Source organism: Diceros bicornis, chromosome 13 (assembly GCF_020826845.1).
Source record: "Diceros bicornis minor isolate mBicDic1 chromosome 13, mDicBic1.mat.cur, whole genome shotgun sequence".
Taxonomy (NCBI): domain Eukaryota; kingdom Metazoa; phylum Chordata; class Mammalia; order Perissodactyla; family Rhinocerotidae; genus Diceros; species Diceros bicornis.
In genome coordinates this window covers 43282905-43301482 of record NC_080752.1, presented here as the reverse complement: position 1 = coordinate 43301482, position 18578 = coordinate 43282905, and the positions used below count along the sequence as shown (strand labels likewise).

General features: G+C 41.2%; 1 protein-coding gene across 1 annotated transcript in view; it reads right to left on the bottom strand.

Moving 5' to 3' along the window:
• STX12 (syntaxin 12) overlaps positions 1-9462 on the bottom strand; it is a 30750-nt gene extending 21288 nt beyond the window's left edge. The window contains exon 1 of the mRNA XM_058553387.1: positions 9256-9462. Coding sequence (XP_058409370.1) covers positions 9256-9373 — 118 coding nt within the window. The 5' untranslated portion in view covers positions 9374-9462. The remainder of the gene's footprint in view (positions 1-9255) is intronic.
• Between the last annotated feature and the right edge of the window lie 9116 nt (positions 9463-18578).

Sequence of the window (18578 nt, the reverse complement as noted above, 5' to 3'; positions counted from 1 at the left end):
AGAGAGAGTATAGCATTAAGTACAGTCATGTGCCAGCCACATAATGACATTTTGGTCAAGGATGGACCGCATATAAGACAGTGGTCTAGGGCTGGCCCTGTGGCTTAGCGGTTAAGTGCGCGCGCTCCGCTGCTGGCGGCCCGGGTTCGGATCCCGGGCGGGCAGCGACACACCGCTTCTCCAGCCATGCTGAGGCCACGTCCCACATACAGCAACTAAGAAGGATGTGCAGCTGTGACACACAACTATCTACTGGGGCTTTGGGGGAAAAAATAAATAAATAAAAATTATATTAAAAAAAAAAAAAGACAGTGGTCCCATAAAATTAGTACCATACAGCCAAGGTGTGTAGTAGGCTATAGCATCTAGGTTTGTGTAAGTACACTCTATGATGTTCACACAATGATAAAATCGCCTAACAACGCATATCTCAGAATGTACTCCAATGGTTAAGGGACACCTGACTGTACAAAGTCCCCAAGCCAAGAGCGCTTGGTGTGCTGGAGGAACAGAGAGGAGGCCAGTGTGACTAGAGCAGAGTGAACAAGAGAGAGGTGATAAGAGAAGTGGCCAAAGAGGCAGAGGGGAGCCAGAGCGTGTAGGGCCTTGTAAACTCGTGCAAGGACTTCGGATGCTAGCCACTGATGGGTTTTGAGCAGACTGGCATAATAACTGGAATTCAAACCCAGGGCTAATTCCAATGACTATATTCTTTTTTTTTTTTTTAAATTGATGTTTTAATGGTTTCTAACATTGTGAAATTTTGGGTTGTACATTTTTGTTTGTCCATCACCCCATATATGACTCCCTTCACCCCTTGTGCCCACCCCCCACCCCCACTTCCCGGGTAACCACAGTCCAGTTTTCTCTGTCCATGTGTTGGTTTATATTCCACATATGAGTGAGATCATACAGTGTTTGTCTTTCTCTTTCTGGCTTATTTCACTTAACATAATACGCTCCAGGCCCATCCATGTTGTTGCAAATGGGACGATTTTGTCTTTTTTTATGGCTGAGTAGTATTCCATTGTATATATATACCACATTTTCTTAATCCAATCGTCAGTCGAGGGACACTTAGGTTGCTTCCACTTCTTGGCTATGGTGAATAATGCTGCAATGAACATAGGGGTGCATAAGCCTCTTTGGATTGTTGATTTCAGGTGCGTTGGATAGATTCCCAGTAGTGGGATGGCTGGATCATAGGGCATCTCTATTTTTAATTCTTTGAGGAATCTCCATACCGTTTTCCATAGAGGCTGCACCAATTTGCATTCCCACCAGCTGTGTATGAGGGTTCCTGTTTCTCCACATCCTCTCCAACATTTGTTGTTTTTTGTCCAATGACTATATTCTTTGTGCCACACTATGTTCTCTCAAAAGGCTGGCACTTAAAGGAAAAGAATATAGTGACACAGGGCAGGCTTTCATTTCCCAGTGTTCCACTTAGCCCCACCCTGCTTATCTGATCCCTAACTTAATAGCTCTCTGCTCCGATAGGCTGATGTCCTTGCTCTAACCTGCTCCTCACCATTTCCCTTCCACCTTTGGGAATATTCCTGTGTACTCACTAGAGTCCAGCAGAGTGCCAGGCACCCAGTGGGTACATAGTAATTGCTGATTAATTGAGTTAGCCTCCCTTTTACATCATGACGCTTTCTTTAAGGCATGAATGCCTTATGAACATGAGCTAGCAATAAGGAGACCTAAGCTCTAAGCCAGACTTGACCACTAACTAGACGTATGGCACCAGGCAAGTCATTTCATGTTGCTTTTTACCAATTAAATATGATACCCAGGTTTAATTAATATATACTGAACACTTACTATTTGTCATAGTACTTACTATTTGTGCGTGGGGTTTTTTCCCTCATTAAATCTTTACAACTATGTGAGGACTAAATGATCTGTAAGTACTCCCACCACTGCTCAATGCTAAAATTCAATAATAATGAAGAAGCTCTAGTCCCAGAATGATGCTGTGTAACCAAGGAGCATTTTTGCAAGCCAGAGTTTGGCTTAGAGAGGCTCCACCTGTGTACAAATGGGACTGGAATGACTATTATGCCTCTGGAGGGCAGGGACCACATACTACTCATTTTTGTATTTGCATAACCATATATGCACACACCCCTCCAGAAAATAGTTGGTTGACTATATGATGACACATAAAGGTAGATCTTACAAAAAGTTCAAGGAAATAGATCTCATCTTATCGACTGTCTTTATAAAGTAGAGCACTCTCCTTAGAAACCCTAGAGATATGTCAAAGTATCAAGTTATTAATCATCTATCAAAACTTATTAAATATCCTAGAGAGCAATGGGGATTTCACAGAATACGGAAAAATCAATTAAAAATCAGCTGTTCTTTGTGTATCCTCAGCTGAGAACTTTTTTTCATCTCAACTTTTTTGACTTCTTTTGTTTGTTGAGATTACCTGAACTTGTGTGTAGGAGGTTAGGGAAGTGTGAGGCAGGGTGACTTTATAGGATCATTTCCTAGCTAAGCACCAGAATTAATCCAAGCCTCCATCAACTCTTTCTAAATTCCTGAATGTTAAGATATTTTCCTAAAAGTTTCTAGCAAGACTCAGGTATCAGATATCCCAAAACTCAAATCATAAGGACTTAGTAGTGTCTTAGTTTACTGGAACCCAAACAAGCAGAATTTTTCATATACTGCCCTCCATAACCACCAACATCAGGAATTTACTCAAAAACAGTGACTCAATGACTCATCTACATTACATCTAAGGACTGTATCCCTTAATAAACCTAAAGAACAAAAAGAAATAGAATGTTTACATAAACACTTATTTTCACTTGAGTACACTTAAAATGTCAAGAAATAAACTGATACTTTTTGGAAAGATTTTTATCAAAATGGGTTGAATCTAAAAGGGTTTTCTGGTCAACTGATTAATGAGGAAACTCTTTTCTAAGCATTCCAGTAAATAAAAGTTTTAGACTAGGGGCCGGCCCAGTGGCGTAATGGTTAAGCTCACACGCTCCACTTCAGCGGCCTGGGGTTTGCGGGTTCAGATCCCGGGCACGGACCTATGCACCACTCAAGCCATGCTGTGGCAGCGTCCCATATAAAAGTAGAGGAAGACTGGTACAGATGTTAGCTAAGCAACAATCTTCTTCAAGCAAAAAGAGGAGGATTGGCAACAGATGTTAGCTCAGGGCCAATCTTCCTCACCAAAAAAAAAAAAGTTTTAGATTGATTTGTTACAACATTTTGGCTGAAAATAATTGGGTATTTTCCATATAACGCTACATAATCCTGGAAACCAGATGACTAGGCCAAATGTAAAGACAAATCCTTCAGTTGCATGTAAGCAATTTTGTCATTTTAAAAACGAGGCCTCAATTTCTCCTATCCCTAACCTCTCATTTTTAAAAGCATGTCCTGGATAAAAATTTTAAGAGACTACGAAGCAAATAAATGCATGGTACAGTACAGCTACCATCCACACCAGAAACTACTCTAAATTGAACACTCTTTATGTGCTTTTAGCTGATAGCAGCTTTAAGCAGAATCTGAATCTCCAAAGGAACCTTAATCCAAAGCAAAGTCTAGTCATATCGAAAGCAACTACCACCATAGGTAGGAAAAAATTTCTCTTCATTTGACAGACTGTAATGCCCTAATTCAGTATTTAAAAAATATATATATATATAAATTCAATGAAAAAATATTATTTACACCAAATGAGAAAATGATAGCCTATGTGGTGATTATGACAATGAAGTCATTTCAGTGTCTTTGAAAATTAGATTTACATTCTGTTTTTACATAGCTACAATGAAAATGACCTGAATTTTAAAAAGTAGCCACTGTATTACAATAGTAGAGCTCTAAACTAAACTGAACGTGAGTACTAAATATCAAAGGTATAATCTTCCCTTTACCATATGAGGGACAGAATACATAATGGTTAAGAGCACAGACTCGGAATTAAGACTGCCTATGTGTTATTCCTGGTTCCACCACTTCCTAGCTTCATGATCTTGAGCAAAAGGTTCCACTCCTCTGTGCCTCAGTTTCCTCACCTAAAAAATGAGAACAAGAGAATTCTGACATGGCTGTTGTGAGGATGAAAGGAGACAATATGAAGCTAAATTTAGAACAGTGGCTGTCACTCAATTAAGGGTAGCTATTATTATCAAACTCAAGACCAAGAAAAACGTACTTAGCAATGATAAAGTCAATTAAGTACATACTGAATGCCAACTACACGTCCATTGCTGTGCCAGGCACTGTAGCTAAAGAGAAATGTACAATGCATGGTCTCTCTATCCCCACAAAACTAATAGCGATCTCTCTAGTTAGAACGACAAGGTCAAAAGGCATAAATTAATTCAAGAATACAGAATATAAGTAAGTGCTAAACTGTGAAAGGAAATTGCTTGCAAATTCAAAGAAAATACCTCAAAATGATAGCTAACATTTCCTAAACACTGTTGCAGGCACTGTTCTAAGCAGTTTACAAAAATTACCTCATTTAATCCTCACAACCCTATGAAGTAGATATTATCATTAACTCCACTTTATAGATGAGGAAATTGAGAAATAGGTTAAAGTGATATGTTTACATAGCTATTAAGAAGCAGAGCTAGGGTTCAAACGCAGGTGGTCTGACTCCTGAGCCTGCTCACCTAACTACTAAACTATAGTGGGGTAGAGGACTCAACCAATAATATTACCATTTACTGAATGTCTACTGTGCACCAGGCACTATACTAGGCACTTTCAAACATCCCATTTTAACAATACCATTCATTTTACAGATGGGATAACAGAAGAAAAGAGGAAATAACCTGCCCAAGGTTAACAGTACATAGAGGAGCAGAGACTAAGTCACAGATCTGCTGACCCTAAAGCCCATGCTCTTTCTGATTTCACTCTCTTTCAAAAGCAAAGAAAGGCTTCGTTACAAGGGGCAGGATTTAAGCACCACTCAAAGGATTTGTATAATTCAGATGGTTAGTGAGGTAGGGAAAGATATTTAAGAAAGGAGGAACAGAATGAGCAAAAACTTGGTGCAAAAACCAGTGTTTAGAGATGTTAAGAAAAACAGTCTGCCTGCAGCAAAGGGTGAAGAGAAGCAGAAAACACAGCTGATTTGGGTTAAGATGATAGAGAGAGTAAAAGCAAGGTGGAATGTTAAGATCTGATGCAGCAAACACCAGAGAGCCACTGTAGGTTCTTGAGGAGGTGAGCTGTACAATGAAAACAGGATTTTAGACACACTGCTGATAGCATTATCAGAATGAACCAGAATGGGAACAGAGACACTAAGAGTATGCTGTTGGAACACAGACGCTGAGATCATGAAGACTTAAGAGGGTGGCAATGAAATAAAAAGCCAGGGACAAATATGGAAACAACTTTGAAAGAACAGAAATGCTGTTCTTTAACCTCTTCAGAGATAACTTGGAGGCTATTAGCTGTTTTCTTATATCTGTCTCAGCAATACTTGTCCAGACCCCTTGTTCCACAATAGGCAGAGCCAAGTATTTTTCCTCTGTACCCCACACATACTGATAACAACCCTCTGTACCAGGCAGTCAACCTTAGCTGTACCTATAACAACCCACACAGTGGCCTGCATGTTTCAGGCTGATGGGCTCAGCAATTCCAAACCCACAACTGTGGCTGAACAGTTGAGAAAAAAGAACAGCTATTCTCTCAAACTTTCAATGGGTACAGGTCCTTGCAGGACTATATGAATGTGGGTACATGTCTGTGAGCTCACACTCAGAGTGTGTACTTTGGTATGCTGGCCATGTCTTGGAGAGGTTCGGGGGATAGGCACTGGCCTGATAACTGGGTAGAAGCAATGTCACCCTACCAATGTCACATTCCTAATTCCTCGCCAAATAATCCCAAGGAAGAATTCCAACTCACACTACCTAGGGTCGGTCACAAGACGTACTAAGTACCACATAGTACAAGGAGAATGAGGCAGGAAGAGTTCCAAGATGGTAGAAAAACCTCATTTATTCAAATCTACTGAATACAATTCATTAGGCATCAAGACCCTATATAACATGTTCCCTGGCTATCTCCCTGACCTCTTTTCTGACTACACTTCCCTTCTCTAACTGCAGTCCAGCCAATAGCCTCCTTGCTATTCTTTGAACATGCCAATGCCTTTGCTCTTGCTATGCCCTCTGCCCAGAACACCTTCCCCCAGCTACTCACAAGGCTCTCTCTCACATTTCACTCAGGTGTCTACTCAAACATCACCTCCTCTGAGAGGCCTTCCTTGACCAACTTATATAAAATAGCACACTCGCACTCTTTCTCTCCTCACTCTCTATCCCCTTACCCTGCTTTATTTTTCTTCATAGCACTTATTATTACTCAATATTATTTATATATGTGTATGTATGCATATGTGTGTGTATATATATACACACACATACACAAACACACACACTATCAGGGCAAGGATTTTGTCTGTCTTGTTCATCACTCCATCCCCAGTGCACAGCAGGTACTCAAAGAGTATTTGTTGAACAGTGAGTGAATGAATGAATCTATCATATGCTTGGGACTGAGACAAGTACTAGAAATATAAAGATGAATAAGTCATGTCTCATGCTTCAAAGGAGCTAACAATCTAGCAGGAAGATGGACACACCATAAGAAGAGAAAGTTCCACAGCCTCAGGTATTCTCCATAGTTTCCTATGGAAAGTTAAAAAAAAAAAAAAGTCACTGGTAACTTGAAGTGTTAACTGCTACAAAACTGTAATATTAATTAAAAATTACAAAAAAGGCTAATTGCTGGTCATAAGAGACAGACCTGGTTTCAAATTCAGGTATTGCCATTTGTTAGCTAGGTAATTATTTAGCCTTTCTCAGCCTGTTTCCAAACCTATCAAATGGAAATAATATTGGTAATTACTTCACAGAGGTGTTATAAAATTAAGTAAGATAATGCATGTAAAACACTTTTCATACTGCCTGGCACACAGTATGTACTGAAATGTTAGCTATTAATGTTATTTTATTTATTTATTTTTTTTGTGAGGAGGACCAGCCCTGAGCTAACATTCAATGCCAATCGTCCTCTTTTTGCTGAGGAAGACTGGCCCTGGGCTAACATCCGTGCCCATCTTCCTCTGCTTTATATGGGACGCCGCCACAGCATGGCTTAACAAGCGGTGCGTGGGTGCGTGCCCGGGATCCCAGCTGGCGAACCCCGGGCCGCAGCAGAGCGTGCGCACCCAACCGCTTGGGCCACCAGGCCGGCCCCTATTAATGTTATTAATGGTTGACTCCAATGATCCCTTGAGCCCAGTCGACAACTACATCTTATCAATTCTATCATCAAAGAGATCCCTCCTATCCTCTCCTTCCTTTTAATTTTCACAGTTCCTAACTGCTGTCTCTAATTCCAGTCTCTCCCTTCCAATTCAATTTACACATTCTTAAAAGAATTAAATCCAAATCCCCTTAGTTTAGCACATAAAGCCCTTCATGTTTGGGCCCGAACTTACCTTTCCAACCCCATTTTCCCCTACTTTCTAGAGTCTACCACTCCAGCCAAATTAAATCACTCTACTTTTCTATATAAACCACATGCCTTTCCACTAGCATGCCTTGTTCATTTTATTCCCTCCTGGAATGCTCTCCCATTCATTACCGTCACAAGTTCAAATCCTTTCCACCATCTTTTCAGACCTAGCTCAAATGCCATAATGCCTTCCCCGATCCCTCCCAACTCAAAATAGTCTCTCTCTCCTCTGAATACCTACATAATGTTATTTAAACTTCATCTATAGCACTGATCCCTTTCAACTTTATATTTCGGTTGAAATATGAATATATGAAAGAATCCATGCCAGTTCCTATACTTACTACATAGCCTGATACTCAAATATATGTAGAATGATTTCACAAATAGACATTAAAATTAGATTTAGCCTCAACAAGAAACTTTTAGCCTTGAACCAGAATTTTCTGATCTAACTTGTATTACAGCTCCCTCACAAAAGGAAATTGGAACACAAAGTACTATACTTTCTAACCAGTGGTCACATTAATTTCTTTTTTAATTTCTGGACTTGACATGCTACATATTCTTCTTTCCACTTCCAAATCACTCAGTCTCAAACCCTTCCCATCAGAAACTTCTCACCTCTCAAATTCTGCACTATGTATTTAAATTTAAAAGCAAAGTGATAGATTGTTCTTTAAAATATAAAACATAACTGTAATTCAGGACCAACTAGTTCTATCTATTAACAGAGTCCAGCCACACTCACAAAAGCACAATAATAAACAACAAGGATGATGATCATCATTCTTTCCAAGTAAAGTTGTTGCTGCTGACCTCCTGTTTATAAGGCTCTGAGCTGATTTTTCAGGCACGAGAAACAGCCTCTATCTGACTCATTCAGCTGCAGTCTCACTCAGACCCCAATGGTGGGGATCCAGTTTTAAGACAAGCAAGGACATTCTGAAATCTACCACCAACTCTACCATGTCTTACTTGCTATGTGATTGTGGCCAAGATCCTGAGCTTCTCTATGTATCAGATTTGCTCAGAAGAGTAGCTCAATAGAGATGGAAAACAAAGCCTCATTGGCTTGAAATCCAAAAATATACGCAAATCTTTTGCTACAAAAGACAATGTAAATTGAAATGTTTTCGGTGAATTCTCTTTATTTAAAACAGAAGTCGTTATCTGATTTCCAATTTCACTACGTGAAGAACTGTGTATTAAGTCACCATAACACAAGCACTCTCCACTTCCTTTAATTGAAAGCTGCTGATCTCCAAGAAGCCAGAAGCTCAGCAGAATGTAAACCTAAAGTCTAAATCAGTAAACAACTCCCGATCCAAGCTAGCCAAAGAGGAAGGAGAGATGGGCGGGGGGAAGGCGGATGACAGGAAAAACTCGGCTGACCACTGCGCCAAGTCAAGTCACTCACTGCTCTCGAGGTGACACACACACCCCTTCCCACCCTGGGGCTGTCAGGTCTGCAGTTTTGGCCCTAACATCACGAGGGCAGAACCTGGGAAATAGCTCGAGCTTCCGCTGGGGCTCGGGACCCTCGGGGAGCCCGGGCCTGACAGATGCGGGGATGACAGGCGCCGCCTCCAGAATGGAGAGCCCGAGATGGCGTCAGGTGCGGCCTTGGCCGTAGCCCCGGCCGAGCTCCGCGTCCCGGCAGCCACACCCAGGCCTGACCCCCGGACGGCGCCCGCCCCTCAGCCCAGTCCCCCGGCTCACTGGCTTGGCTGATCCGCTGGATGTTGCCGCTGCACGTCTGGATGATGCTGTTGAAGTCCCGGAGTTGGGGCCCCAAGGGCCCCGGGTTCCGGTACATGTCTAAGGGACCGTAGGACATGACGAGGAGCTGAGACCGACTGGTCCTGCACCGGGCTCCTACCGGAAGCAGCTGCCAGACGGGACCCGCAGACTGACGGGGAAACCAGGAAGGAAAAGGTCTGGGAAGAGGCTGAGGCTGCGTGCGCACTAGTCCCGCCCCCACGCGGCGCGCACGCGTCCGCCCCGCCCCGCCCCGCCCCTCAGTTGCGCGGGCGCCGCTGGAAGTGGTGCGGGGCACAGTAGCTTAGAGACTGGACGCCCCGGAGCTTGGGCTTGAGGGGCGGGGCGATGATGTCAGATAGTTGGGGCTCCGATTGGATGAGCTGCGGTGGCGGTGGTGTTTCTCGCCTGGGCGCGGTGACAGGAGGCAAGAATTTTCGATTAGCATAAAATTGGACCAGATGATCTCAGCCCTAACATGCTATTCTGTTCTTTTCTGAGAATTCACGCCCAAATATGGGAGAATTCGACAACCTTGAAACTCAGATCCGTAACCAAACTCCTGAAATTCCTCACTCTATTTCTATCCTCTAGGGCTTTGATAGTATTTGCGGAGACTTTTCTGGTTTACAAACCACTTTCATTTTTCCCTGCACCCCTCTTCTAAACAATAAAATGATAATAATAATAATAATAAAATTTGAGCACGTACTGTGTGTGAATCCTCGCTGCAATTCACTTGTTTACAAGCTCTTTCACAGCAAGGGACGATGTTCTAACTATATTTTTACCTTCAGAATAAACAATGGACAATCGATTTTTAAAATGTTGAACTACCTCGACAAAGTAACGGTTATTTTCCCTTTAACACAGAGGTTAATTTGCTTTTCTGAGATCTGACTACAAAACCCACACACTAAGCTAAATCCATGGTCATCGCATTACTTCCCTAAAACACATTCTCATATTCCCAAATTCATTCTCCATCAAAACCTCTCCCAAATAGCCTCTTCATCTATATCCCAAACCAGGATTTTTGGAGAACTAGACTCTCAAATTTTAAAAATCATTCCCTTAAGTAATTTGGACTGTATAACCTCATGTTCTTATAGAAGACTGCATTTTGTGAGCTGATGGTAAATGGAAAGACGTGGGTAGGATTTTGGTTTGGGAGGAAATCAAGACAGGGAGAAGTGAAGGGGAACTGGCCATGTTGGTTTCCTGTGTTCTCCACTCCACCCCAGCCCAGCTTGCTTTGCAATCTCTGGGGAATGGCAAAGAGAGGAAGCCAAATGGGTGAATGAGCCTACATTCAGGCTTAGAGTTTTTGTAAGCAAGCCTATCTCTATTTTTTGTTGGAACATTTACAAGAGTACTTCTTTTTTTTTTTTTTGGTGAGGAAGATTAGCCCTGAGCTAACATCTGTTGCCAATCCTCCTCTTTTTGCTGAGGAAGATTGGCCCTGGGCTAACATCCGTGCCCATCGTCCTCTACTTTATATGGGACACCACCAGAGCATGGCTTGACAAGCAGTGCATCGGTCCGTGCCCGGATCTGGGCCTGCGAACCCTGGGCCACCAAAGCAGAGCATGTGAACTTAACTGCTATGCCATCAGGCTGGCCCCAAGAGTACTTCTTTATAGAAAGGGACAGATGACATTTGGGGGCTCTCATTCTGGTTATGAAAACCCTACCGTTTCTTAGAATCCATAGTTTTATGGCAAATCTTATGGCAAATCATGTAAATTGTAGTACTTTTTTTACCCATAAAATAGTCTTGAGAGGGCTGGCCCGTGGCCTAGTGGTTGAGTGCGCGCGCTCTGCTGCTGGCGGCCTGGGTTCAGATCCCGGGCATGCACCGAGGCACCGCTTCTCCGGCCATGCTGAGGCCATGTCCCATATACAGCAACTAAGAAGGTTGTGCAGCTGTGACATACAACTATCTACTGGGGCTTTGGGGGAAAAAATAAATAAATAAATTTAAAATAGTCTTGAGAATGTTTTCATTTACATTTGACTATTTAAAGCAAAGTTCAGTAAAGGTATTTTTCTCCCAGGAACTGAAGATATAGTGATTATTGTTATTGTTTTCTTTTTCCATCTGAAATAAAAAATGGTTTTCCATCTGTGCGTCTCTCATAGCAATAATCTGTGCCTTGCAAATACTAGATATCAAATGAACATTTATTGAATTGATACATGAATAACATAAAATTACTACTATTTCTTAACTGCCTATACAGGCAATGTGAACACATTTTACAAATGTTAATAGTAATCCCCAAGATATAGCCCACGTGATAAAGACCACCTATGGTCTAACAAAGTTAGACTTATTAACTTAATGCTGCAAGGGAGACTGCACACCGGAGGAATCATGGGCATCTCACTAAGCATAAGAAGACATAGAGTTATTCCAGAATTTGAGGAAATGATGGGAGTGTAGGTGAAATTTAAAAGAAGCAGTGGTTTTGATAACCTCAAAGCACACCAGGCTATGTGTAAAGGGATTATCATCAGGCCTGAGCTAACAAGAGGACTCAGGATCCTGTTTCCTTGGAAACTACAATGTGAAGAGAAATGTGGAATATTGTATCTGGAAACCCCTTGTCTGAAGCTCTGCACCTGGGTTGGAAATTGAGGCTGCTTCTCTGTGTCAAAGTAGCTCAGATCCTCCAGGCAAGAGTGGAATATTCCATTCTTACTGATATTTCAAATAGCCAATTTTCTGAAAATCTGTGATTTTAGAGAATAAGGTTTCTCAGCATTATGTCCTTTTGTTAATTGACAAAAATAGTTTTCATGGTTCATGCCCATTAAGGTGAGATTAGCTCATGGGTAACAGATAAGGAAGATGGTGTTCTCTAGAGGTTCTGGGTACTTGTCCAATGTCATACGCCTATTAAGTTGCAGAGCTGTGATTCATACATATTCTATGACCTAGCAATTCTACTCCTAACTATCTACTCAACAAATATGCATACACATGTGTTCCAAAAACCAAGTATAGGAGTGTACATAATAGCATTTTTTAGGACTAAGCAGCATTTTTCTGTATTCATTTTTATCAAGTTATAATTGACATACAATAGAATGCACAGATAGTAAGTGCTCAAGTCAATGAATTTTGACACTTGTATACATGCACGTAACCACCACCCAAACCAAGAATATAGAACATTTTCATCATAACCCCAGAAAGTTTCCTTGAGCTGTGCTCCTTTCTACCATTTTTTTGTTTTGTTTTGTGAGGAAGATCAGCCCTGAGCTAACATCCGATGCCAATCCTCCTCATTTTTTGCTGAGGGATTGGCCCCGAGCTACCATCCGTGCCCATCTTCCTCTACTTTATATGGGACGCCGCCACAGCCTGGCTTGACAAGCGGTGCGTCTGTGTGCGCTGGGGATCCGAACCTGCGAACCCGGGGCCGCCCAAGCGGAGCGTGCACGCTTAACTGCTGTGCCACCAGGCCGGCCCCTACTTTATGTATTCTTTAGTGTATGGCTTGTTTCAATTGAAATAATGTTTTTGAGATTTATCCATGATGTTACATATATCAGTGATTTGGTCTTTTTATTGCTGAGTAGTATTTCATCATATGAATATACTACAATTTGATTATCCATTCCCTTTTATCGTTGGACATTTGGAATCTTTCCAGTTTGGGGCTATTATGAAGAAGGCCAGAGCAGCATTTATTTTTACTAGTTCCCAACTGGAAACAACCCAAATGTCCATCAATAGTAAGATGGATAAATTGTAGTATTATAGAACACAAAAACAAATGGTCTACTGCTATGTGAACAATGTGGGTGATCTTGTCCAAACAGAATGTGTAGCAAAAGCCAGACACAAAATGAATACATTCGGTATCATTCCATTTTTATTTGGTTCAAAATCAGCAAAATTAATCTGTGTTATTAAAAGCCAGAAGAGTTATGTAGTTAGTTTTGAGAAAGAAAGGGAGTGAGTAGGAGTGGGCACATGAGGTGGGCTTCTAGGATGCTGGTAGCAGTCTATTTCATGATCTAGGTGGTAGTTATATAGGTGTTTACTTTGTGAAAATTTATAAAGTCATATACATGTGATGTGTGTCCTCTTCTGTATGTATACTATACATCAGTAAATGTTTTTTTTTTTTTTTTGCCGAGGAAGATTAGCCTTGAGCTAACATCTGTTGCCAATCCTCCTCTTTTGCTGAGGAAGATTGGCCCTGGGTTAACATCCATGCCCATCTTCCTCCACTTTATATGTGGGACGCCTGCCACAGCATGCCATGATAAGCAGTGCGTAGGTCCACGCCCAGGATCCAAACCCTCGAACCCCGGGGCCACCAAAGCAGAGTGCACAAACTTAACCACTACACCACCAGGCCAGCCCCAAGTTTCATATTTTAAAAATAAAATATCATTATCACCAATATGGCACGCTTCCTGGGGTATGATAGGGGAGGGTCAATGGAGAAATTCACTTGGGTTGCAAAGGAGACTGCATTAAAATTAGCACTCATCATACATTGCTAGGGGGAATGCAAAATTGTACAGTCCCTTTGGAAAACAGTTTGGCAGTTTCTTATAGAATGAAACATAAATTTATCATACAATCATCCCACTCATAGGTATTTACCCAAGAGAAATAAAAACACATGTTCATACAAAGACCTGTATGCAAATGTGTAAGGCACCTTTATTCATAATAACAAAAAACTAGAAATACCTCAAATGTCCATCAGCTGCCAAATAGATAAAAAATTGTGGTACATCCATACAATGGTAAACTATTCCGTTATAAAAAGGAACAAACTACTGAAAGGTGGAATAAATTACAGAGACATGAGACAACATGGACGCATCTCAAAAGCATATGCTAAATGAAAGAAGTCAGACACAAAAGACTACATACTGTATGATTCCATTTTATATGACATTCAGGAAAAGGCAAAGCTATAGGAATAGAAATCGGATGAATGTTTGCAAGGGGTTGGAGTTGGGGGAAGGAGACTGAATGTCAAGGGATACAAGGGAAGTTTTTGGGGTGATGGAAATGTTCTATAGCTTGATTGTGGTGGTGATTGCACAACTGATACATTCATCAAAACTCTGATCTATTCACTAAGAAGGGTAAATTTTACTGTATGCAAATTATATCTTAAACCTTTTAATAAACGGCACTCTAGTGATCAGTGCAATGAAGTGGCATGCATGAGATGGGTAATGTGAAGTTGAAAAAAAAAAGTTGTGGGTTACATGAATGTTCTAGTGGCCTAAAAGTGATCTTGGGATAAAGTAACTGGAAGCAAAAAACAAGTGAACATACATGTTCATTCTAAGTTGTCACTCTATTACTTTCCCTCTCAGGAAACATAATGTAGATTCCGTAGAAGTCATGCATAATAACAGCTTACAAAATTGAGTGAATACTATGTGCCAAGCCCTGTTCTAAAGATTTCTACATATATCATTTAAGCTTCACAACAACCCTAAGGTAAGTAGAAACAGAATTCAAACCCAGGCAGTCTGACTTCAAAGCTAACTATAGGATGACACAGTGTCACTTTTCAAGAAGAGTTGATAATCTGCTGCAGTGACAGCCTGGCAAGCCCTGGTAAGTAGTCATTAATTCCAGTAATAGCTAAGAAATATGAACTACTTTCCCAAAAATGGCATCTTTCAGTGCTGCCTCCAAAATCCAGAGGTTCACACAGTTGTTACTCAATCCTATAGGTCAAAGGTCAACATGGTAGCCAGCCTCCAAGATGGATTCCAATGATTCTCGCCTCCTGGTGTGAACACACCTGGGTGGTCCCTTTCCACATTGAATAGTGTCATTAATTTGACCTCTGTAACTAATTCCAAATTTCTGTAGGATATTGCAGAAATGATGGAGTGTGACGTCTGAAGGTAGGCCATGGAAGACACTGCAGCTTCTGCCTTGCTGTCTTGGATTCAGTTTGGTTCCAAAATCCATTTCTTTATGTGGAAGATTATATTTTTTAAGATAGTCACAACAGCTTCCGCCCCACATGCTCTTCTACTTTGTCACCCTCTCACCAAGATAAGGGATCTATGTCCCTCCCCTTGAGTCTGGATGGGCTTCTGACTGCTTCGACCAATAGAATACTGCAGAAGTGAGGTAATGTGATCTCCGGGGACAGGTCAGAAGAGGTAATGCAGCTTCAGCTTTGTTCACGGGAACACTTGTGCTTGTAATCTTGAGCCACTACATAAGAAGTCTGATTACCTTGAGGCCACCATGCTGGGGAAGGCCAGACTATATATGCAGAGGCCATAGGTAGATGCTGCAGTCAGCATTACTAGACTTCCAGTCACCCAGTCCAGGCACCAGATACACAAGTAAACAGAGCCTTCAGTGAGACGATTCCAGCCTCAATAACTGTCACTCAGCTTTTGAATCCTCCCAGCTGAGGACTCAGACATTGTGGAACAAAGACCAGCCATACCCACAGTACCTTGTCCAAATTCTTGATCAACAGGGTCTGTGGGCATATTTATTGATTGATTTATTTTTACAGGTTTTTTTTTTTTTGAGGAAGATTGGCCCTGCACTAACATCTCTTGCCAATCTTCCTCTTTTTCTTTTTTTCTCCCCAAAGCCCCAGTAGATAGTTGTGTATCATAGTTGTAAAGTTGTAGCTCTTCTACGTGGGATGCCTCCTCAGCATGGCTTGATGAGCAGTGAGTAGGTCCATGCCCAGGATCTGACCAGGGAACCCTGGGCCGCCGAAGCAGAACACACTAACTTTTGTTTTTTTTTTAAAGATTTTATTTATTTCCCCCCCCACAAAGCCCCAGTAGATAGTTGTATGTCATAGCTGCACATCCTTCTAGTTGCTGTATGTGGGACACGGCCCCAGCATGGCCCGAGAAGCGGTGCGTCGGTGCGCGCCCGGGATCCAAACCCGGGCCACCAGCAGCAGAGCGCGCGCACTTAACCGCCAAGCCACGGGGGCCAGCCCAGAACACACTAACTTAACTGCCATACCACCGGGCTGGCCCCTGTGGGCATATTTAAATGGTTGTTTTAAGCTACTAAATTTTGGGGTAGTTATGCAAGAATAATCACCAGAACACTCTGTAACTCCTGATAGTTTTAGCCTTCCTGAAAATGGCTGCTCCTCCAAAGTCCTTGAGCTGACCATCGGTTGAGGAAAGCTATACTGCAGGTAACATATAGTCTTAAACTGCCAAGGATGGAAGCAAAGTCTGCTAAATCACTTTGAGGGTTATTTAGAGTGGTTGAAGTCCTTTCTGAAGTACTAGATGCCATCTTTCTCTGTTTATACTATATTCTTCCCCTACAGTGGTTTTTAACGCTGAGTAAATGGATAAATTAAGATAATTCACACAAGGAAGGTGGTCATAGGCATACCCTACTGCCTTAGTTCATTCAGGCTGCTATAACAAAATATCACAGACTGGGTAGCTTATATACAACAGAAATTTATTTCTCACAGTTCTGGAGTCTGGGAAGGCCAAGATCAAGGTGCCAGCATGGTTGCACTCTAGTAAAGGCTCTCTTACTGGTTCATAGCTGGTGCCTTCTTGGTGTGTCCTGACATGGTGGAAGGGGCAAGGAATCTCTCTAGAGTCTTCTTTATAAGGGCACTATAGTCATGTGCCACATAACGACGTTTCAGTCACACATAACAATGGACCACATATACGACGGCAGTCCTGTAAGTTAAGTACCATATAGCCTATGTGTGTAGGAGACTATACCATCTATGTTTGTGTAAGTACAATCCATGATGTTCACACAAGAACAAAATCTCCTAACAATGCATTTCTCAGAATGTATCCCCATTGTTAAGGAATGCATGACTGTAATCCCATTCATGAGGGCAGAGCCTAAGCATCTCCCCAAGGTCCCATCTCCTAATACTATCATCTTTTGGGGTTAGGATTTCAACATATGAAATTTGGGGAGGGGGACACAAACACTCAGACCACAGCAGCTATGAAATAAAACTATCTTCAATTTATTTAGAGAAAATAAGTTGTCACTGAGTCTATAGAATAGAATGACCAGGATGTGACAGTCACAATGTGTGAAAGGCACCTATTATTAATTTAAAAACCTACTAGCACCAAGGTTTCAAACTAATACATTCCTCTCCTTCTTGAGATAGCATCTCAAAAAACTTTCTCTCATACTTTATGAAGATTCATCCTGTATTATATTTTGAATAATAATGATAAATATAAAACCAAGGAACAATGGTGTTGTACAATATTCCACTGAATGGAAGCCCCATGAGGACAGTAACTTTGTTGATTTTCTTCACTGCTAGCACAGTGCATATAACAAAGCAAGCACTTAAACTGGATAAATAAAATCACAGAAGAAAGAGAATGAGTTTATTCTCTGATGGACGTGAAACCCCCTATTAGCACAATTAGGCTTTTAATTTTTTAAGTCTGTAAGCAAGACAAACTATTTTCTAGGTTGAAGAGGATAATGGCATATGTCTATTGGTGAACCAGTAAGAAATAAATGATTGAAAGAAATTGAAAAAGACACAAAGAAATGGAAAGACATTCCATGCTCATGGATTGGAAGAATTAATAGTTAAAATGTCCATACTACCTAAAGCAATCTACATATTCAAAGCAATCCCTACCAAAGTTCCAATGACATTTTTCACAGAAATAGAACAAAGAATCCTAAAATTTATATGGAACAACAAAAGACCCTGAATAGCCAAAGCAATCCCGAGAAAAAAAAAACAAAGCTGGAAGCATCACATTTCCTGATTTCAAAGTATATTAAAAGCAGTAGTAATCAAAACAGCATGGTACTGGCAGAAAAACAGACACACAGATCAATGGAACAAAACTGAGAGCCCAGAAATAAACCCACACATCTATGGACAGCTAATTTTTGACAAAAGAGCCAAGAACATACAATGGAGAAAGGAAAGTCTCTTCAATAAGTGGTGCTGGGAAAACTGGACAGCCACGTGCAAAGGAATGAAAGTAGACCACTATCTTACACCATACACAAAAATTAACTCAGAATGGATTAAAGACTTGAATGTAAGACCTGAAACCATAAAACTTCTAGAAGAAAACATAGGCAGTCTGCTCTTCGACACTGGTCTTAGCAGTATCTTTTTGAATATGTCTCTGCAGGCAAGGGAAACAAAAGAAAAAGTAAACAAATGGGACTACATCAAACTAAAAAGCTTCTGCATGGCAAAAGAAACCATCAACAAAACGAAAAGACAACCTACCAATTGGGAGAAGATATTTGCAAATCATAT